The sequence below is a fragment of the Ictalurus furcatus genome, chromosome 1 (assembly GCF_023375685.1).
Source record: "Ictalurus furcatus strain D&B chromosome 1, Billie_1.0, whole genome shotgun sequence".
Lineage (NCBI taxonomy): Eukaryota > Metazoa > Chordata > Actinopteri > Siluriformes > Ictaluridae > Ictalurus > Ictalurus furcatus.
Genome location: NC_071255.1, coordinates 1,638,003 through 1,661,583, shown reverse-complemented (window position 1 = coordinate 1,661,583; position 23,581 = coordinate 1,638,003). Strand labels below are relative to the sequence as shown.

Below are 23,581 nucleotides of genomic sequence, written 5' to 3'. Positions count from 1 at the left end.
CATGCACCCTAATCACTATGTAGGCCACATAAACATCATTATGGGTCCACTGTGTGTGTGTCCCAAATCACGTTTTATGCACTGTATAGGCCACTTAAACAACACCATGTACTACAGCCGCTACACTGGGCATGTCCCAATCCACATGTCCAATTCACAATATAGGCCACCTAAATATCCTCAGTCTACTGTGGACATGTCCCAAACCACTAGTCGTAGGACCAGTGAATAGTCATCATATCGGCCACATGATAATGTCTTTATGTGGCCTGTGTAGTGAATAGGGCCTATGGTTTGGGACAGAATAGGTGTTTACGTGCTCTATATAGTAACACTGCTGATGTGTCGTTCTGAGCGATTCGGCTCTTTGATCTGGCTCTTTTTAGCTCAACACTGAGAGTCGACTCGAATATATTTAGTTAGATTTACGTCATATCCTTACTCTTGCTGTTGATTTAATGTTCGAAATGATTCCATGGAAACGTTTTTGTTTTTAAAACATCCGAACTGTTTCTTTGGCGTGAACAAATTCATGTTCTGTGACCTTGTCATCCTGATCACGGTGTCGGAATCGGAGTCGCGGTGATTGAATCATTTCTCTCGACTGTCTCCTTCGGTAATGTTTTATGTTTAGACATCGCACTGAATCACGCGACTCATCTTCCTATATCGTTATCAATTATTATTGGTTAAAAAAATTATAAATATATATGTATATGTTATTATTATTATTATTATTATTATTATTGTTATTTTAATTATTATTTTAATTATAATAATAATAAATCGAAAAAATGTGTCCATGTTAGCCTCAAATCGCGATGATCCGTTTTCATGTCGAAAGAATCGACGCTCATTGGTGAGTTAAGTCAGATGACCTGACTCATTATTAGATGCCAGTTCGGCTGTTGGCCACAAGAGGGCAGCAAATCTATATTATTTTCCCCTTTTAATAATGACGTGTAAATGCGTTTATCCACCACCAGAGGGCGGCACAGGTGTGTGTGTGTGTGTGAGAGAGAGAGAGAGATCTTAATCTTATTATTTAATTATTAAATTACAAATATAAATAAAATGAATAATGTAAACACGATACGAAAAGAATTATACATTTTAAAAACTTTTCTCTGAGCCGAAACCCAAACACTACACCTTTTAAAAACGTCACTTGCTTTTGAGTTTGGTTTTAGGTGAAAAGAAAAGTTTTCTACACGAACTGAACAGACGTCGATGATCCGCGTCCATTTCGTTTAGACGCAGAAGCCGGAATTTGAGTGTTTTTTCTTCCTTGCAGTTGTATCACGCTGTTTGAAATAGAAGTAGAAAAAGTGTAGAAACACCAACTTTAATTTATTTTAATTTATAAGCACTTGAAGACGGTGACACGGCTAACAAAGAATAATAAATAAATAAATAAATAAATAAATAAATAAATAAATAAATAAATAAATAAATAAATAAAGGTAAGGGCAATAACGAGAGGGCGCGTCACCAAAAAAAGGCGTCGATTTGAGACACAACCGAACCGCGCATGCGCAGTTGCGTTGCTTTCTACTTCAGGCCAGAAGCCTGTGCGCGTTTGATAATCCAGCGGGATTGTAGCGACTGTTGCGCACGAGAAACACATGATCCGATTAATATCAGACTTCTCTCTCACCCGCAAGGACACTCGGATAAACCCTCAGGTGCGGAAAAGGCGCTCGTGTCATTAACTCGAGTGTGATTTGGGCTGGTGTGTGTGCGTGTGCGCGCGCGTGTGTGGGGAGAAGAAGAAGAATAAGAAGATGAGGCTGCCGGACTGCAGAAAGCGGCGCGGGATGGATGGAGAGGTTGGAGAAAAGGAGCTGGCTCTCCCTTTAAAGAACCCGTTTGTGCACGAGTTGAGGTTTACACTGTTTCAGAAGCTCAAGGTGAGATCTTCAGGCTGTTTTGGTTTTGCATTTTCATGCAAAAGATGCGCCAAGATGCTACATCACACCCATGCACTGTATTAGCCTGCTGTAGGACCTCATGCACGTGCGCACAGGAACATCTCTCTCTCTCTAGCTGTAGATTAAAGATAAATAAACACACATTATTATACAGATATTTTAAATAGTGCTTTGCCTCATTTGCGTTGCTGTGTATGTTTAACTCCATATGCATTGGCCTTGGCTTTGTAATTTGCACTTTTCCTTCATGCGTTTATATGGAGAAAAAAAAATCAGGGTTTTAAGATAAAACAAATTTTACACCTAAAATGAAAAAAACTATATATCTGTATCTAACTGTAATTAGAGTTTAAATGCTTTTCCGAGTGCAACAGTTGTTTAAACTGTGTTGTAATAAGTCAGTACACTAAAACAAATAATAATAATAATAATAATAATGCACCATGTTTTGTTTTAACGCGAATATAAAACGCACTCATTTTCACATCACAATGAAATACTTCAGTTTTAAACGCTACAGGTTGTTTTTGTTTTTATTTGGTTTATTGCGTTTTAGCCCCGATGCTAACATCCTGGCTAATCTTAAGCTAAATGAAGTTAGCTAGTGCTCGCGAGCTCTGCCTTTTCCTCTCATTTTAATACATATCCGTGTTGTTTTTTTTTTTTTTTTAAAGCATTTATAGTTAGTTTAGTGTCGTTGTATTACAGTTTGATTTTCTGTTGTGTATTTATTCCTCCTCCTTCTCCTCCACAGGTTTTTATTTATCATTAGCGGCTTGACTCGGGGCCTTTCTCACCGCCTCGGCTAGCTGTGCTGCTGCGCTAGCTAACGTTTGACTTGCTGTAAGCTCTTTTAAGAGGATTTAATAGTTAGATAAACTCCGACTTCCTGCCAAAACAGGAACTTAAAGAAGAAAAAAATAGGAAATAGAATTTTAGTCGGTTTGTTGTTCTGCTTTTGAGAAAGCGGGGATGTTGTTCGTTTTGCCCAAATAACTAGCATCTCTGTGGATGTTGGACTTGAGACACAACTAGAAAGACCGGATGGATGGAGAACTGGGTGGGTGGATAGGTTTGAGGATGGAGAGATTGATAGATATAGATTTGATAATGGAGAGATGGATAGAGTTGAGGATGGGTGGATAGACAGACTTGAGGATTGAGAGATGGATAGATTTGAGGATGGGTGAATGGATAGATTTGAGAATGGGTGGAGGGATAGGTTTGAGGATGGGCTGATGAATAGATTTGAGGATGGAGAGATGGGTCGATTTGAGGATGGAGAGATGGGCTGATGGATAGATTTGAGGATGGAGAGATGGATAGATTTGAGGATGGAGAGATGGATAGATTTAAGGATGGAGGGATGGATAGATTTGAGGATGGAGGGATGGATAGATTTGAGGATGGAGAGATGGGCTGATGGATAGATTTGAGGATGGAGAGATGGATAGATTTGAGGATGGAGAGATGGATAGATTTGAGGATGGAGAGATGGATAGATTTAAGGATGGAGGGATGGATAGATTTGAGGATGGAGAGATGGATAGATTTGAGGATGGAGGGATGGATAGATTTAAGGATGGAGGGATGGATAGATTTGAGGATGGAGAGATGGATAGATTTAAGGATGGAGGGATGGATAGATTTAAGGATGGAGGGATGGATAGATTTGAGGATGGAGAGATGGATAGATTTAAGGATGGAGGGATGGATAGATTTGAGGATGGAGAGATGGGCTGATGAATAGGTTTGAGGATGGAGAGATGGGTCGATTTGAGGATGGAGAGATGGGCTGATGGATAGATTTGAGGATGGAGAGATGGATAGATTTGAGGATGGAGAGATGGATAGATTTGAGGATGGAGGGATGGATAGATTTGAGGATGGAGGGATGGATAGATTTGAGGATGGAGGGATGGATAGATTTGAGGATGGAGGGATGGGCTGATGGATAGATTTGAGGATGGAGAGATGGATAGAGTTGGGGTGGAGAGATGGATAGATTTGAGGATGAAGGGATGGATAGATTTGAGGATGGAGAGATGGATAGATTTGAGGATGGAGGGATGGGCTGATGGATAGATTTGAGGATGGAGAGATGGATAGATTTGAGGATGGGCGGATGGATAGATTTGAGGATGGGCGGATGGATAGATTTGAGGATGGGCGGATGGATAGATTTGAGGATGGAGAGATGGATAGATTTGAGGATGGAGGGATGGGCTGATGGATAGATTTGAGGATGGAGAGATGGATAGATTTGAGGATGGGCGGATGGATAGATTCGAGGATGGAAGGGATGGATAGAGTTGAGGATGGAGGGATGGATAGAGTTGAGGATGGGCGGATGGATAGAGTTGAGGATGGATAGAGTTGAGGATGGGCGGATGGATAGAGTTGAGGATGGAGGGATGGATAGAGTTGAGGATGGAGGGATGGATAGAGTTGAGGATGGAGGGATGGATAGAGTTGAGGATGGAGGGATGGATAGATTTGAGGATGGAGAGATGGATAGATTTGAGGATGGAGAGTTGGATAGATTTGAGGATGGAGAGATGGATAGATTTGAGGATGGAGGGATGGATAGATTTGAGGATGGATAGATTTGAGGATGGAGAGATGGATAGATTTGAGGATGGAGAGTTGGATAGATTTGAGGATGGAGAGATGGATAGATTTGAGGATGGATAGATTTGAGGATGGATAGATTTGAGGATGGAGAGATGGATAGATTTGAGGATGGAGGGTTGGATAGATTTGAGGATGGAGAGATGGATAGATTTGAGGATGGAGAGTTGGATAGATTTGAGGATGGAGAGATGGATAGATTTGAGGATGGAGGGATGGGCTGATGGATAGATTTGAGGATGGAGAGATGGATAGATTTGAGGATGGGCGGATGGATAGATTCGAGGATGGAAGGGATGGATAGAGTTGAGGATGGAGGGATGGATAGAGTTGAGGATGGGCGGATGGATAGAGTTGAGGATGGATAGAGTTGAGGATGGGCGGATGGATAGAGTTGAGGATGGAGGGATGGATAGAGTTGAGGATGGAGGGATGGATAGAGTTGAGGATGGAGGGATGGATAGATTTGAGGATGGAGAGATGGATAGATTTGAGGATGGAGAGTTGGATAGATTTGAGGATGGAGAGATGGATAGATTTGAGGATGGAGGGATGGATAGATTTGAGGATGGATAGATTTGAGGATGGAGAGATGGATAGATTTGAGGATGGAGAGTTGGATAGATTTGAGGATGGAGAGATGGATAGATTTGAGGATGGATAGATTTGAGGATGGATAGATTTGAGGATGGAGAGATGGATAGATTTGAGGATGGAGGGTTGGATAGATTTGAGGATGGAGAGATGGATAGATTTGAGGATGGAGAGTTGGATAGATTTGAGGATGGAGAGATGGATAGATTTGAGGATGGAGAGATGGATAGATTTGAGGATGGGCGGATGGATAGATTCGAGGATGGAAGGGATGGATAGATTCGAGGATGGAAGGGATGGATAGAGTTGAGGATGGAGGGATGGATAGAGTTGAGGATGGGCGGATGGATAGAGTTGAGGATGGATAGAGTTGAGGATGGGCGGATGGATAGAGTTGAGGATGGAGGGATGGATAGAGTTGAGGATGGAGGGATGGATAGAGTTGAGGATGGAGGGATGGATAGAGTTGAGGATGGGCGGATGGATAGAGTTGAGGATGGATAGAGTTGAGGATGGAGGGATGGATAGAGTTGAGGATGGATAGAGTTGAGGATGGAGGGATGGATAGATTTGAGGATGGAGAGATGGATAGATTTGAGGATGGAGAGTTGGATAGATTTGAGGATGGAGAGTTGGATAGATTTGAGGATGGAGAGATGGATAGATTTGAGGATGGAGAGTTGGATAGAGTTGAGGATGGAGGGATGGATAGATTTGAGGATGGAGAGTTGGATAGATTTGAGGATGGAGAGATGGATAGATTTGAGGATGGATAGAGTTTAGGATGGAGGGATGGATAGATTTGAGGATGGAGAGATGGATAGATTTGAGGATGGAGAGATGGATAGATTTGAGGATGGAGAGATGGATAGATTTGAGGATGGAGAGTTGGATAGATTTGAGGATGGAGAGTTGGATAGATTTGAGGATGGAGAGTTGGATAGATTTGAGGATGGAGAGATGGATAGATTTGAGGATGGAGAGATGGATAGATTTGAGGATGGAGAGTTGGATAGATTTGAGGATGGAGAGTTGGATAGATTTGAGGATGGAGAGTTGGATAGATTTGAGGATGGAGAGATGGATAGATTTGAGGATGGATAGAGTTTAGGATGGAGGGATGGATAGATTTGAGGATGGAGAGTTGGATAGATTTGAGGATGGAGAGATGGATAGATTTGAGGATGGATAGAGTTGAGGATGGAGAGATGGATAGATTTGAGGATGGAGAGATGGATAGATTTGAGGATGGATAGAGTTGAGGATGGGCGGATGGATAGAGTTGAGGATGGAGGGATGGATAGAGTTGAGGATGGAGAGATGGATAGATTTGATATACTTATATATTAGACTTACTAGGATAGCCTTCTTTCATCTCAGAAATATTTCTAAAATAAGAAACATATTGTCACTACATGATGCGGAAATACTAGTTCATGCATTCGTCACCTCTAGATTAGATTACTGTAATGCCTTACTGTCTGGATGTTCCAGTAGGAATATAAATAAGCTCCAGTTAGTCCAGAATGCAGCTGCTAGAGTCCTAACTAGAACTAGAAGGTACGACCATATCACACCGATATTATCAATACTGCATTGGCTCCCAGTAAAATCTCGCATTAACTATAAAATACTTTTATTAACCTATAAAGCACTAAATGGTCTCGCGCCACAATATCTAAGCGACCTTTTGGTTTTATATAATCCGCCACGCCTACTTAGATCAAAAGATGCAGGCTATTTGACGGTACCTCGAATAGTGAAGGCTACAGCAGGGGGAAGAGCTTTCTCTTATAGAGCCCCACAGTTATGGAACAGTCTTCCTATTAGTGTTCGGGACTCAGACACAGTCTCAGTGTTTAAGTCTAGGCTTAAAACGTATTTGTTTACTCAAGCCTACCCTGACTAGATTCTGTTCTACTACTTCGCAGTCATAATAATCTTTTTTCTCCCTCTCTCCTTTCGCCGAGCCCCACATGAATTTATGGAGATACTAGAGATCCAGATCCTTTCTGCCTCTGGATGGAGCTCAAATCTTCTCTAATTCCAGACTGCTGGGACTACGGCTGCTCCTAAGGCCATACAGACTTCATATAAATCCATAATGAACTTTTTCACACTATCTGTTGTTACCCAGATGAGGATGGGTTCCCTTCTGAGTCGGGTTCCTCTCAAGGTTTCTTCCTCTTAAAACATCTTAGGGAGTTTTTCCTTGCCACCGTCGCCACTCAGTGGCTTACTCAGTTGGGATAAATTTGCACCTTTAATATCTGTATACCATGTTGATATTTCTGTAAAGCTGCTTTGAGACAATGTCTATTGTAAAAAGCGCTATACAAATAAAATAAATAAATAAATAAAATAGATTTGAGGATGGAGAGTTGGATAGATTTGAGGATGGAGAGTTGGATAGATATGGATTTCAGGACGGTTCGTGTGTCAGGTTTAACGTCCTTCGCGTTCTTCAGTGTTTTTTATCCTCTCCATCCTTGCTCCGACCACACAATTACGCAGCGCAGCTTTTCGTCCGCGCCTCGCACATTACAGCAAACACGAAAGGTCTGGGGCAGAGACAAAGCGGGGGATGAGCTTTCTAGGAACCTTTTAATGTTTCCCTCCCAGGAGAGAAAGACGAGATCAATAGAGGAAGATTTCTAAAGCTTCAGGAACGTGTGAATACGTGTGAATACGTGTCTAGGCCGAAAAACAGCGTCTCGACACGACGTATCACGATACATGTACGTATGTAGGTTTGGTAAACAAAATACTAGAAAAGCTTTCACGTCTACAAAGATACGTTTAAGCGTGTCGTATCGTCGTGGCCCTGCTGCCGAATTGTGATTGGTCAGGAGGTGTCGATGAATTTTCTAGAACAGCAGCAAATCGCAGCTTGAGCTTAACGCACTGGACAAGTTTCTATAGTAACGGCTCATTCACAGGTACTGATGCAGTTCAATGATTGTCTTTCGCTTCAGCGGGAGTTTTTGTCCGTTTAGTGTCACTCGATACACGCCATCTCTTTCACGTGAGGAAGTCATTCGCGGTGATGCGGCGCAGGTAATACCGGTTTGTACCTGAAACCTGGCTCTGTCCTCTCTGAAGCCGGGATTAGCTCTTAACAGACGGTTATCAGTAAGCTAGCAGTGTTATCTCCGAGGTAAACGTTGACTCGAGATAACGGCGAGACTTTAATGGCGCTTTAGTGATAAGCGCCGTAAATAAACCCGTGGCTGCGTGTAACAGAGACACGAGCGTTCAAATCGGATCACTGGACAAGTTCCGGCGTTCCTTTTCTTTTAATCGATTGTTTATTAAACGCTAAAATTGTTTACAAACCTGTGATAACACGTGCTTTCTTTTCTTTTCCTTTATGTTCTCCCCTTTTTTTAAAAAAATTTTAAAAACCTCAGTGTTTGATCTTCTTATCCTTGTTTTTTGTCTTCCTGTTCCTCTGTTTTTACTTTTCTCCCTTTCTTCTTTTCTTTTATTAAATGATTCACATCTTTTTTTTTTTTTTTTTTTTTCCTTTTTGCGTTCAATTAAATTATTCCTGTCATATGTTCTCCATCTCCTTTTTTTTTTTTTTTTTCCCTCTGTTATCGTGTGAAAAGTGGGGAGTGTTCATACCTATATTTTTGAATGCTTGCTGCTAGTTTAATGTTTTGAGAAGAATCAGTTGGGTAATAATTAACAAAACTAACCCTCACGGAGGGTTAAGGCCTCGCTTGAAGACCTTCGGCGTTCACTCGTTCACGTTTCAGCAGTAAACGTATCCACCTACTTTCTCAGCAAAGTGCATAGTTCGATAGGCGATAGCAGTTGGTCAAGTTTAGCATGCGGACTTGACGCTGATAACAGCTCGGACGGTCCTTTTCCTCTTTACCCCGGTGAACACGACGGCTGTTTCGTCTAAAAACCATTTGAAATGTCGACTCGTCAGACCACAAAACACGATTCCACTGTTCTACTGTCCATCTCGGATGAGTCCGAGCCCAGAGAAGTGGGCGGAGCTTCTGGACAGTTTTGCTGCACGGCTTCTGCTTTGCATACTAAAGCCTTAACTTGCATATGTGGATGCAGCGGCGAATGGTGTCGACTGACAAAGGTTTACCGCAGTATTCCCGAGCACATGTCAGGATCTCCGTTACAGACTCATGAGGATTTTTAAGACCGTGACGTCTCAGGGATCGGAGATCACGCGCGTTCAGAAGTAGTTTTCGTCCTCGCCCTTTACGCACCGAGATTCGACCGGATTCCTTGAATCTTTATTTATATTGTGCGCTGTAGAAGGTGAAATGCCCAAAATCCTCCCGATTTGTCTTTGGGGAATGAATGTTCTTCTCAAAGTGTCGGATTATTCTCTGACGCATCTGTCGGCAGATCGGCAAGCCTCGACCCGTCCTCGCTCTTGAAGGACTCTGCCTTTTCTGGAGGCTCCTTGTGTACTATGATTAGACGATTGCCTCACCTGTTTCACATCACTCCTCTTTGTTTTTATTAGTGTTTTCCACACTGTCCCAACTCTTTCCGAATTGGGGTTGTGCGTGTGTTTTTATTTATGTATAGCTGACCAACGTCGGATAAACTAAAAGCTTGTTATACACAGTGTCCGGTAAAAATATCAACACGAAGCAGACGTTAGTCAAAGTACGCATCTACATAAGGTCTCTCTCTGCACAAAATTTGTTTTTTAATGTTCCTCTCCAATGTCACTTTCACTTTTCAGCGGCACCATTCAACAACACGCGTCTCTGTACTGCTCGTCTCTCTCTCTCTCTCTCTCTCTCTCTCTCTCTCTCTCTCTCTCTCGCTCAGTCATTACAGGAGACAATGGAAGCACAAACAGACATATAAGTAAACATAAGGCTAACCGCTGAAGCTCTGTCACGCCCTCACCGCCACAATCGCATATAGCGATTACGCATATATGCATAGTCCAAAACGTTCCAGTGCAAAATAAACACCGCAACAAGATGATCTGACTTTTTCCAGTTTGTCCCTTTAAACTTAATCATTCCTCGACACGTCGACCAGCGCCAAAATTTCCCTGTGGAAACTCTGAGAGAGAGAGAGAGAGAGAGATATATATATACACACATAAAATATGCATGTGCATGTGTCATTAAAGCCATATTTCCATTCATAATAAAACATCTGTCAGAGCCATATCTCCCTGCAGCTCTCGCCTGGATTCCCGTTGACGCTAAGCAGGGTTGAGTCTGGTCAGTACCTGGATGGGAGACCTCCTGGAGAAAACTTAGGTTGCTGCAGGAAGTTGTATAAGTGAGGCCAGCAGGGGGCGCTCACCCTGTGGTCTAATGCCCCAGTATAGTGACGGGGACGCTATACTGTAAAAACAGCACCGTCTTTCGGTCCTGATTCTCTGTGGTCCAGGACACTTACGGTAAAAGAGTAGGGGTTTAACCCCGGGGTCCTGCCCAAATTCCCTCATTGGCCCTTCTCCATCATCCCCTAATAATCTCCATCTGAACTGGCTACACCACTCTCTCCTCTCCACTAACACGAGTAGCCTTCTCGTTCTCGTCATACACCGATTTTATCCGGCTGTAAATACGAGCAGTTTCAGACGATTGAATTAACCTGCACACGTTCATTACATGTCTGACTGATTGTAAATAATAACGGTGTGATGTAATTGTGTGTGTGTGTGTACAGCTGTTTGTGATGACGCTGACCCTGTTCCCCGTGCGCCTCTTCTTCGCTGCGTTCATGATGCTGTTGGCGTGGCCCTTCGCCTTCATCGCCACCCTAGGACGCAGTGAGAGCAGCGTAGAACACCAGTGCTTCTGGAGGAGGTGAACACACACACACACACACACACACGTATTTACATGTTTTTTACATCCTTTTTTCACGTTTTTACATCCATACGATGACCTCGTTAATGAAACATCCACGATAATGACATCATACTCGTCGAATGTCAGCATCTGGCACAGCTGTAGCGACTAATCTTCATCTCTTAATCTGGAGTGTTCTCTGGAATTCTCCGCGAGTTTTCCCTTCATCTCCCCCCTCTCCTTTTTTCTCTCCTTTATTTACTCTCTTTTTCGTTTTTCTTTTTATTATCGTGGCTCTCTGGCTGCTTTTCCCTTTTTTTTCCATTGTTCTTCCGTTATCCTTCTGTGGATATCTGTTGCTGTGGTCACGCAGCGTATTTCATTTAAACACCTGGGGAGTAACCGAACGAATGTGAAGAGCGATTTGCATGAATGAAGTGTAGCCTGACGCTGGAGTTCATAACACACTTCCTCTATTCATATCGAGTGGTTTAGAAGTTCATTGTTAAAGATCTAGATCTGCTGAACTTGCACTGAGTTTGTGTTTAGCTCGCACGCACGCATGCACGCACGCACACACACACACAGAGCTTGTTTGTTAGTGCTGGAGTTCCTCACACATCTAATATAAGGACCGTCTTCTCCATCCATGTTGTCTAGGCTACAGGCAGGTCACATGACACACACACACCCTTGTGTGACGGGGTTTTTTTTTTTGGTCTTCCTCAGGGTGGTGGACGTCGTCCTGCGTTGCATCATGCGGGCCATGTGGTTCGCAGGCGGCTTCCACTGGATCCGGGTCAAAGGTCGCCGCGCCCTGCCCGCCGAGGCACCCATCCTCACCCTCGCCCCACACTCGTCTTACTTCGACGCCATGCCTGTTACCATGACGATGGCCTCCATAGTCATGAAAGCTGAGAGCAAGGACATACCGCTGTGGGGGAGTGAGTGCGCGCGCACACACACACACACACACACACACACATACACATACACGTAGTAACAAGCATGTGAGCTGAGACTAGCCTGATATGAGCTTGTCCAGGTGCTGTTCTAAATAGACTAGTGAGAAATGTTCTAATTTGCATATTCATGTATATTCGTATCATATTGTTGCATTTTAATGAGGGAGACGGTGTAGAGATGTTGCGCTGCCGTTTTTAGCCGGTTTTCGAGTCTCAACGGTTACATTTTAAGATGTGATGTGTGTGTTTGTTTGTTTTTGTTTGTTTTCCCCCCTTTCACTTGTTTTTGTCGTCTCCTTCAGCTCTGATTAAGTACATCCGGCCCGTGTTTGTGTCGAGGTCGGATCAGGACTCGCGCCGGAAAACCGTAGAGGAGATCAAACGCAGGGCTCACTCCGAAGGGGTGTGGCCTCAGGTAGAGTGATGGGTCTTTGACCACACCCACTCAAAAGCTACAGAGACGTAACTTTAAGCGTTAAAACGTTCTTTCGGCGTTGTTAAACGCTGCACGTGATGGAATAGGAATTCAGTACGTTTTTGTTTTTTTTCTTTTAAAAAAAAAAGAAAAGATATTTTGGTGCTAAATCTTTTCCACTTTTCTTATGGCCTTTCACAGATAATGATCTTTCCTGAGGGGACGTGCACGAACAGGTCCTGTCTGATCACGTTTAAACCAGGTGTGTGTGTGTGTGCGCACACGAGTGTTTGCACTTCAGCTCACGTACGACACGTGCACACTTCCTTCCTCCTGTAACTGTCGACTCACCGTTGACTTTATACTGATACTGAGTGTTCGGCTAAAACACGGTCATGTGCTGACAAACAGGATATAATAATTACGGAGGAACGAGTCCTCAGAGCGTCTCCGCCACCAGCGAGTCTAGTCAGACGTAAAGGAAACTATTTGACACTTGACCTTGCTGTGACCTTGACCCTGTTCCAAAATCAAACCGGTTCATCTGCTGGTTTACAATCACAATTCCGTATTTAATCCTATAAACGTTCAACCACTCGCGCTACCCGGAGTTCAGATATAAGTTAGATGAAAAACATGTTGCGTTAAAGGAATAGTTCTTTACCGTCAGGCAGTAAACGTCACTGTCTGGCTAGCTTTGCTCCCAGAAATGTTATTGGGACAAACAAATTAGTCGGTAAATATCTAGCTAGCTTGATATAAATAGTTAGCTAGCTGTTGTTATTATGTAAAGTAAACGTAGCGTTAAGAACGGCTAAATGGCTCGCTAACTCGTGCTGAACATCACAGCGACGCTAAACGGACAATGACAGCTTGTAGATGAAACGTGTGAAATGGGTATTTTACTGTGGCGTTATACACGTAGTGATGTATTGGTTGAGATGATCATTGTTTGTTTTCGTTTTCTCTTCTTCCACAGGTGCTTTTATCCCAGCAGTGCCCGTACAGCCGGTTGTCATTCGCTACCCCAATCAGCAGCTGGTAAATAATAATAATAAATAAATAATCCTTTTTTTTTTTTTTAATTTTATTTTAAAACTCTATTCTGCTGAGAACTTTGTGACGTTTGTGATTATAGGGGTCCAAGCACCAGAATAATAAAGATTCAAATCAGACAGCAGGGGAATTGTTGCATGTTTTTTTTTTTTTAAAAACAGTACTATATGCTCAGTTGGTATTAGTCGTTTTAGAACGTTCATTTTCTATTTTGTATACCGTACAAACGTACTGTATGTACTCAGTCAGTACACACTCTCGTTATGGTGGTGTTACGCACCTTTCTCTCTCCAGGACACCATCACTTGGACGTGGCAGGGTCCCGGAGCGTGAGTACTCACTTTTATTTTTTCATAAACTGTTAAAAAAAAAAACCAACAGTGTGATGTTTAACTGTTGCATGTGAAGTTTGATTGATATATATGTATATATGTATGTGTGTGTGTGTGTGTGTGTGTGTATATATATAATCACACACACGTATGCGGGGTTTGTGTGAGAGTTTGTTCCCATGGTGCAAAAGTCGCATTAAAATTTTTTTTCCAATGAAATAAATATTCCTTAGTGTGTGTGTTCAGCACCGATGTGGGCGTGGGTACGTTTGAGACGCAGCCGAGATCTGCGTGTTCTGCCGTGATTATTAGTATTATTAATTATTTTATTTTAAATCTCAGGTTTAAGATCCTGTGGCTCACCCTGTGCCAACTCCATAATGAGTTTGAGATTGAGGTGAGGATATTCTCTCTCTCTCTCTCTCTCTCTCTCTCTCACACGCACACGCGCGCACGTTCTGATACTGTGTCGTGTAAGTGTGTGTTATCTAGTGAGCGTGTGAACACTGATCATGCTTTGGTTGTGGTGTTTCAGTTCCTACCGGTGTACACCCCTACCAAGGAGGAGACGAGGAACCCACAGCTGTTTGCTCAGAACGTGCGCCGCATCATGGCCACGTAAGTGTGTGTGTGTGTGAGTGAGCGAGAGAGAGAGAGACCTAGACAGTTCCCCTAAACATAATCTCATGTGCAGGGCTCACATTGTTCTGTGTGTGTGTGTGTGTGTGTCTGTCTGTGTGTGTGTGTGCACACTCAGGATCAAGGATGTATTTATTCCCTATGATTCTCATTTCCACTTTCTCTCTACCTTTACATCAACCATATAAAAGCCCTATTGACTGCATGCGAGCCCTCTAAAGTGTTCGCTTCAGCGATTAGCTAGTCTGTGCTCTGTTTTTAGCAACCGCGCTCTCGCACTTGTGTCGATTGATTCATTAATTGATTTTTATTCATTCATATTTCGGATGTTTCCTTATATTCCCGAACCCATAACCCGTGAAAGTTAGGTTAGCAGGTGGCGCGGAGTATATTTTCAGTCATACGGAGTGTTTTTTTTTAAAATTTTTTTTTTTTTCCGTGTTATTTTACCGACGCATCTGAGGTAAATGTTGATATTCTCGAAGATGTCGTCTCGTTTCACTGCGGCTTTATATCGACTATATACGAGATATAACTAGCTCAGTCGTTGGCTTCAGTGATTAGCTAGCTTGTTGCCTAGCAGCAGCGTCCTCGAAATGTCCGAGCACATGAAAGTTAGCAGTCGAGGCTAACTGTAATTACAGTGTGGAGTCTTATTTTAGTGATTACCCATGACACCTGAGGTAAATGTTGACGTTCCGGATGGTTCTGTGTTTTTTTTTTTTGTTTTTTTTTTAAACGGTCATTTTGTATTTCCATTATATTCGATTTTATAGCTAAATTATTAGCCTCATTATTAGTGTTCTTACAGGTTTGTTTTTTACTGCTTGCTGTAGTATGATTTGTGTTTGAATTCGTGTGTGTGTGTGTGTGTGTGTGTGTGTGTGTGTGTGTGTGTAGAGCGTTGCAGGTCCCCGTGACCGATTACTCATTTGAGGATTGTCAGTTGGCCATGGCGGAGGGACAGCTCAGACTGCCGGTGGACACGAGTTTGCTGGAGTTCGCCCGACTCGTCCGGAGAATGGGGTGAGACACACTCACGTGCGCACACACACACACTCACCATCACTGACTCATGAGTCCTGTTTAGGGAATTAAACACTCCTTGTTGTGGAAGTTCATCAACAACAGATACGTGGTGTGTGTGTGTGACGAAGCGGAGTTAATTTTACAACCCTGGTTGATTATTTCCTAATAACAGCACGCCCCGGGGTGTCCTGTTCCGCTTGCACCACACCATTTCGCGCTCCAGCGGAACGTCCGTGACAAACAATCTAGTTCCTGTTCTAAGCTCGTGCTACCGCAGCTTTAAACGGTCGTTGCCTCGCTCTGATCTTTCGAAGAAGGAAACGAAAAGCACGGCTTATCGTCTCTCTTCCAGAGAAATCGCAAAGCGTGAGCTGCTCTGGCACTGGGGACTCCTTCCGTAAACGTTGACTAAACGCCGTCGTACAGAAAACGGCACATGCTTCTTTCACGTCCCCGCGAACGAGCTGCTGCTATAGGAAACGCTAACATGTCAGGACGAGCGCTTTACTTTAAACCGGACCCGCGGCGATCCGCGGACCTCGTCGACCCGTACGTTCTTCACAGTAGAACGTGGAAAACGTATCAAATGTTTAAACCGAGGAAGAGGGAAAAAATAAGGCGATTTTGAATCCGATGGCCGCGACGTGCGTCCAAAAAAGTTGGGACGGGGGCAACGAAAGACTGGGGAAGTAAGTGTTACTCGAGAAAGTTAATAGCTGATCATTCAGTGTTCACTCACACTGTTTTATTATTTATTTATTTATTTATTTAACAATTCCGATACATAATGTTTCTAAAAGAATGTGAAATGTTAAGTCTCCATCTCCAAAACACTGCTCTACCTGGTACACTGATCCGTGTGTGTGTGTGTGTGTGTGTGTGTGTGTGTGTGCATGCGCAGGCTGAAGCGGGAGGACAGCGAGATTGAGGATTACAGTCGGCGTGCGCGGGAGCTGCAGGGAATAAAGCAGAACGCGGAGCAGTTCGCTCGCTTCCTGGAGCAGCCGCTGTCCGACGTCCTGCGGGACATGTTCGCCCTGTTCGACGAGGTGGGGGACCTTCGTTACTCACGCTTTTCAGCTGCAGTTAGTCACCGGGGTGTGGTAATTCACACCGGGGTGCGTTCGGCTCCTGCGCGCCAATCATCGTGTCCTTCTATTTATATAAGCAAACGCTGCTGTTTATTTCTATTAAACACTATATTTATTTAAATAACGCATGCTGTTTGTTTTTCAGTCCATAAAACAAGCCAGGCTTTTTTTTTTTTTTTTTTTTTTTTAAATACATGCAAATAAAAACACAATTTTTGTCTACAAATACAAGCTTTTTTTTTTTTTTGTTTACGGATTATTTCGTAATTTATGCAAATGACATGAGCTGCTTTTATAAACCTATTATACAAATAGAACACGCCGTGTTTGGAGAAATAAAAAGCACTGTTTATTTTTATTACAATCATTTTTTTCCCCCAATTTTAAAAAAAAACAAAAAAAGCTCAGCGCTCATGTGAAATACATTTTTTTTTTTTTTTTTTTAATGCTGTTTGTGAAGCGTATTATACGAATGAAAGCTCTATTATTATTCAGCTGCAAAAGTGTTTTTATTTATACAAAGTGTTGTTTTTTTTGTGAATAAATAAAATGATCGCCTTTAGCTTCCTGTCAGTTCTCTCTATCTCGGTAAACTCTAAACCACGCGAATGATGGACTGTGTATCTGTGACGTTTCTGCCGTCGCTCGCCCTCTTCAGGAGTTAACACCAGTTTCTTGGGATTTATTACACAGACACGAGGGCCGCCCATCCCCCATCCCCCCCCAAAGCTCTTACCATCAGATCAAAGCGGTGTGCTGTATTGTTTCCTGCTTTTGCCTCATTTGCATATAAAAGAGGATTTTTCAGCGTGTTCGTTTATTTTCGAAAGCGACGGCCGTTACTCCGAGGTTATTGGATGAGATGATCAGGCGGTGTATTTTGTTGGTTTCTTCTTCTCATTTTTAACGGCATGTTTTTGTCTCGCAGCCTGATGAGGGTTTGATGGACGTGCGCGAGTTTGTCATCGCCTTCTCCGTAGTGTGCAGACCCACCAAAACGCTGGAGACCATCAAGCTCGCCTTTACGGTGTGTGTTTTCCTGTTACGTTTACGTTCCTCATTTAGATAATAGAAACATTGTGATGTTGAGAAATTGTACGATGAACCGTATACATGTTTAGGCCACGCCCACTAGAGACAAAAAATGTCTGACACATTTGAGACTTTTTTTTTCCCCCCCTTTCTTCTGCCCCCTTCCTCATTGTTGATTTCTGGCTCAGATGTTCGAGGCGGAGCAGAACGGAGGAGTAACGGAGGAGGAGCTGGAGTGTATCCTGCACACCGCCCTGGGAGTGACGGAGCTCCGGGTGTCGCGGCTGTTCCGCGCCGTCGACGTGGCGAACAGCGGAAAAGTGACGTTCGGTACGGAAACAGGAAGTGTCCCGGCTTCAGGTTCAGCCGTCCGTGTTTTCCGCGGCGCGAGATGTGTACTTAATTGGAGTAAAATAACCGGATTCAGCTAGTGGTTTGAAAATAAGTTTTTCGTGTTGCCAAATTGTGCTCCGTTACCCCTTATAACCACCCGTGGGTTTACAAGTAAAGCTCTGAACAGTTATTTAAAAAAAAATATTTAAAAGTGTCATTTGTGACGATTTGTTCCATTCAACCTTTCACGACAGAGATGTTCCAGAGTTTTGCCGAGCAGCAGCCTGATTTCGCCGAGGAGTTTCTGTACGCCGAGAACACGGGCTTCTTCAGCAACTTCCTGTCCTCCGGCGTCGCCTCGAACGGCTTCTGCGCCGACTTCTCCCCCACCGAGCGGCAGAAGAAGGCCAACTGAAGAACGTCGGGTCCTAGACGAGTTTACTCGTGATGCTTATATTCTTTTATTGCTCATTTTTTTTCCTGCTGCCTGTCCTTCCACTCCCCCCTCTTTTTTTTTTTTTTTTTTTTTTCCCCCCATTTCTTCTGATGGAAGGGTTACGATTCATTACATCCGACGACCAATGAAAAACAGGAGGCGGGGTTTGAGACAGCTACACGTTTTCTTACGAATTTAAAACATGTTTATCGTTTAGAAAGAGAAATACAAACAATTGAAAATATTCAGTTTTGAGCCAGTAGCTAGCTTAAGTCATGTTGCTTAAAAATTTTTTCTAGTAAACGCGTTTTTTTGTTTTTCTCGAATACTTTTATAGCTAGCATTTCAGCTAGTTCTTGCAAGCAACAAATCAAAATCCTTTCATACTTGAGAAGAACTTTTGTTTTTTTGTTTATTAAAACTCTTCCATGAGCTTCTTTTTCCTCGGTCAGTTCTTGAACTTTTTTCGGGGTCTTTTTTTTGAGAAAGGGGCGGCGTATTTTTTTTTTCTTTTTTTTTTTTTTCTTTCTGCGACCCGAACGATGCTGATTTCCGATCACGCTTTACTTGAAATCCGAGCACTTGTTTAGTTTTCACGTTTGAAATGCTGGAACTGAGAATAAAACAAAAAAAAGTCTAGGTCAAATCAAACATTTTAAAAATATATATATATATATATATAAAACTGTAGATGCCTTTCTTTAGTGTGCATGGGTTTGATGCTTGCGATCACAGTATCACATTGGGGGGTTTTTTTTTTTTTTTTTACTCGGATATGAATGCACCGGTGATTAACATCTGATTCATCAGATCTGAGGTGCGGAACGATCCGACTGGTCTGATTTCAACTGAGCCTGTATGATATATTATTTAGTTTGTTTGGTTTTTTTTTTTTAAACTGTTCTTTCTAGAGTCTTGTTTGTTTTTGAAGCTCAGGGTTTTGGTCAGAAGTTCAAGTTTATAGGCGTGTCTCTTGCATGTCGCCAAACGATGAATTTTTCATTATGAACTTGTGCCAATATTCGTTTCATATCACAATAGTGTCTGACAATATTATCATGATGATGTCGCCGTTTTCTCGTTTGAGTACACGATAACGATGATCTTAACGAGCGTGTAATCACATATCAGCACGAACCTACTTAAGAACAATTGGAAGTAACCTACAAGCATTTAAAAAAAAAAACAAAAAAAACACAACAAAAAGCTGTCTAATGGTTTTTTTTTTATTATTTTTTTTTTTAAGATTAGTGGTGAAAGTGTAAAACTGCGATATAGCGACCAAACCTTTCACTGTATTAAATTTCCAGACGTTCCGATAACTTTTTAGCGTTGTTTGTTTAAACGGTGCTAAATTTTCACCTGTCTTTTTTTTTTTTTTTTTTTTTAACTTTTTTTATTGTATGTTGTAGAGCTAACGCTAGCTAGCAGGATTGCTAGCATCCGCAACATGTGTTCACGCTAAATTTAGCATTTAAATAGCACTTGTGACGACCTACAAACACGAGTACGTGATCTTTCCACAATGTATCACTTCTTTCACTTCTCGTAAACGGTCACACCACAATTTAGCGTAAATGTCAAACGTAAAATCGGTTTTAATCGACCGAAAGGAAATCATTTGGCACGGCAGCCATGTAATATTAAATTGTAGAACTTTGTGTAAATTTAGTCAAAAAAAAAATAAATAAACGTGTATTATAGTAGCTTGCCTTTTTTTTTTTTTTTTTTTTTTTTTCACGATTTGTTTACTTGCGATATTATTGGCTATGTAAACAGCTACGAGACAAACATCCGCACGCATGTAGATCTATATTTTTCGAGGATACTGTGCGTTTTAAATGCGTTTCTCAAAGTCCTACTGATTTCAAATGCCGTAACGGGAGAGATTGTCGCGCTACGTCAACAGAATCGCGGTATCGTAGCCTTTATATACAAGGTCGTGATAATATGGTAAAACTGTGATCAATTATCGTGATAGGAAATGAAAATATTGGCACACGTCTTCACGTCGCGGTGTGCGCGAGTCCAGCCGGAGTCCGGTATTCAACCTTTTCGTGTTCAGCCTGGAGACCAAAAAAAAAAAACCATTTCACGTTCGTTACGAAAAACGTCTCGTTCTTTCTTTTCCGTCACTTTCCGGAAAGCCGATTTAACCCAAAAACTCCGCGTGCCTCGGGAACGATGTTCAGAATGTTTATTTCTGATTTGAAACACGGAGGCTTCTAGCAAAACCGAGGTCATGCTTCAACTCCATTTCAGAGCAAAGGGAACTTTTATCATGGTTTTTTATCTCAGTAATTACAATATCATTTCAAGAATTCATGTAAAGGCCCCCCCCCTTTTTCCAAAATAACAACACTAACTTGAAAACAACCTTTAATTGAGAAATAAATAGGTTATGAGGCAATTATTATTCAAAAATTTTTTTAAAGATAACATCGATTGTATTTTCGCTTCTCCTTTTCACTTTGCTGTTTTTTTTAAAGCACGCGAATGCTGACATTGATTTCGTTTCATTTTCTGGACCAGAAACTTCAAAGTGCTGAAAATGTTTCCCTTCATTTTTTTTTTATTTCTTTAATTTATTTTTCACTTCCTTGTTGTGTGGTTTTTTTTTTTGTTTTTTTTTTTGTTTTTTTTTTAATACCCCACCCCCCGTCATATAACGGAGGGTTATTTAGAATTTGCATGACACACGAGGTAGAACTTTTTTATTTTTGTACTTTGTTTTTGTTTTTTTTTTTTTAAATAAGTGCTGGATTATTTTAAAGAAGTCCTGTCGTCACTGTGGAGTGTGTTTTTAATTTTTTTTTTGTTTTGTTTTGTTTTGTTTTTGTTTTTTCGTCCCCTCCCTGAAGGGATCGTTACAGGTCTGTACATTTTTCTACATTCGAACAATCATAATGTACTGTAACAGGTGTTTATTTTGCTATTGAAACAAAGTGGCTAAAATGACCGTATACCTTTTTATATACACGTCACGCTGACTGGAAGTAATATTTCATAGATTTATTATTATATTTTTTTTTTATTATTATTATTTTATTTGATTTTTTTGGGAAATATTTGTGACCAGACTCTGTTTTTATACAAATTTGCCACCGCGCACGAATTAAAAGTAGGAATGCGTGCCGATCGCGTAATCGATCATACGATGTACCGCGACGCTCGACTCGTGAGCTCTCTCTCGACGACCGCGTCACGGCGGCTTTTTATTCACGTCCGTCCTCTGGGACAAATTTCAAGACGTTCGGCGCAGGTGAAGATTGAACTCCTCGCTCAGACTGAGGGATTATTTATAAATGTAGAGCAGCTTCCATTTGTTTTTGTTTTTTTACACGGAGTATTGATGTAACTCGCACTCTAAATATTGACTAAAAGTTATGGTTTTAATTATTTTAATCATCATTTCACGATGGCCGATTGGTGTCAGGTCAAATATCGATTGGAAGGAGGAGGCTGTCTCCTGCTATGTAGGCACCATTTTTGAGCAAGTTTTGCTTTACTGAGAGAAAAGTTCCTCTTATTTGTAAGTGTATTGCGATATATACATTTTGCATTATATATATATATATATATATATATATTTTCACGTACCACTCTGCTGGAGAGCAGGATTATGAGATGGCCTTCATGGAAATGTCCCACAATGAGGATCGTTGCCTGCCTTATTATTTTCGTATAAACGATTATCCATGAACACCTTTGTGAAATTTGGACGTTTATTTCTACTGCCATGGAGATGTGCAATCAGATTGTACCTCTGTATGCTGTATTCCTTCATAACGCAGACTACTTCTTCTTCCTCTTATTATTATTATTATTATTATTATTATGATGATGATGATTGTGGTAATTTAATATTTTTAGTCAAATCGGGTAACAAGTTTCGGCCCCCCCTCCCCCCATCACAAGTTATGAAGTGAATGTACAGACAATCCGTCACTCCAGTCCGTCCTCGACGTGCTTTTCTTCCAAACGTATGACAGGACGGAAACGCACCTCGCGGAGAGTTGACGCTCGTCATTCCTTAGCGCACTTTAGACTTTTTTTATTTTATTTTTATTTTATTTTAAAGGTTTGTTTCATTTCAGTCTCTTCATTCCTCTGACTGGAACGAATTGTGTAATGGTGCGCGATGACGGTTGCCAGTGTGAAGACCGTGGTATTCCCCGCCCCCGTTCCCCTTACAAGAGGACTCGGTTTGAGTTAGCTACGTCCTCCTCTACGTAGCCGCTGCAGCGTGTATTTTGTTTACTGTTCCGAATTTATAGCGTGACGGTAGGTTAATTTACCGCACGTGTGGATTGTTGACTTGGGAAATTCGATCACGCGGTTTATCAAGCGCTTATTTGGTCGATGATGCCGCTTTTTACAAACAATCGTGACCAAAAAGTTGGAAGTAATACTTACCTGCTTCAATGTCGTTCCATTTTAAAAGTTAATAAAGTTTTATTAGCGTCGATTATTTTTAATTGCCAACCTTGTTTGTTTGTTTGTTTGTTTGTTTTTTTCTTCCAAATTTGTCCAAAGACGATTTAATAAATCAACATGTTAAAGTACTAAGAAATAAAAAGTCCGGTTGGTCGGTTGCACTGTCGCCGTCGGCTTATTTAACTGCACGATGACGCACGATGGCGATCTTGCGTTGCTGCCTTTCATTTTTATTGATTTTTTTTTAAACCCAACTTGGCGAGCGTGTCGTGTTTTTGGGAATCGCCAGCGTCTTCACACGGCTCCCTGTAAAGCGCAGAGTGAGACTTTGTACAGATTTCTGAACACGTTTTGCGGAATGTTTTACGAATATTAGAAAATCGTCTTCACTGCCAGTTTTGTCACGTGACCGATGAGCAGATTAACACCGTCGAAACCGAACAAAACCCATGCGAGGAGATGATCAGGACCCGGAGCCCTGAGGGACACGCACTGCCTGTTTTTATCACCGTTTTCCACTCCTCACCGAGAGTTCCGAGTGGCTTCCATCCAATCACGTCCATTTCTGTAGTTTCCTGCGAGCTGAAGACGAGGGACAGACTCCGTCTCTCTGATGGCTCAGACGTTTTCTTTTCCTGGTTTTGTTTTGTTTTTTTTAATGAAATGTTTCCACTTGTCTTGTTTTGACTGCCATGTAATGTCTGATCATTCCAATCCTTAAATAAACAAAAAGTTGACAATGAAGGACGTCTGGCTGCTTGTTTTATTGTATGTTTTATTGTTTATATGTAATGTATTTATATAGAAGTGTTGTTGTATCTGTGTGTGTGTATATATACACATTGCTCTGCTGAGGTCA

The 23,581-nt window shown here is 41.8% G+C and overlaps 1 protein-coding gene across 5 annotated transcripts; it reads left to right on the top strand.

The window, feature by feature from the left end:
- The first annotated feature begins 287 nt into the window (after window positions 1-287).
- LOC128622164 (lysophosphatidylcholine acyltransferase 1) lies at window positions 288-23,466 on the top strand. 5 transcript variants are annotated; one of them, XM_053648654.1, is made up of 16 exons: window positions 289-616; window positions 810-859; window positions 1,770-1,910; window positions 10,833-10,972; window positions 11,687-11,901; window positions 12,225-12,337; window positions 12,539-12,599; window positions 13,317-13,378; window positions 13,688-13,722; window positions 14,068-14,122; window positions 14,261-14,343; window positions 15,265-15,390; window positions 16,295-16,442; window positions 17,413-17,511; window positions 17,705-17,846; window positions 18,104-23,466. In XM_053648654.1, exons 3-16 carry the CDS (start codon window positions 1,785-1,787, stop codon window positions 18,262-18,264), a joined length of 1,566 nt encoding a protein of 521 aa, XP_053504629.1. In that variant the 5' UTR covers window positions 289-616; window positions 810-859; window positions 1,770-1,784; the 3' UTR covers window positions 18,265-23,466. The 5 variants fall into 5 exon arrangements, with proteins under 5 accessions (XP_053504799.1, XP_053504629.1, XP_053504547.1 ...); XM_053648572.1 differs by having other exon boundaries at window positions 1,665-1,910; XM_053648741.1 differs by lacking the exon at window positions 810-859.
- The last annotated feature ends 115 nt before the right edge of the window (window positions 23,467-23,581 follow it).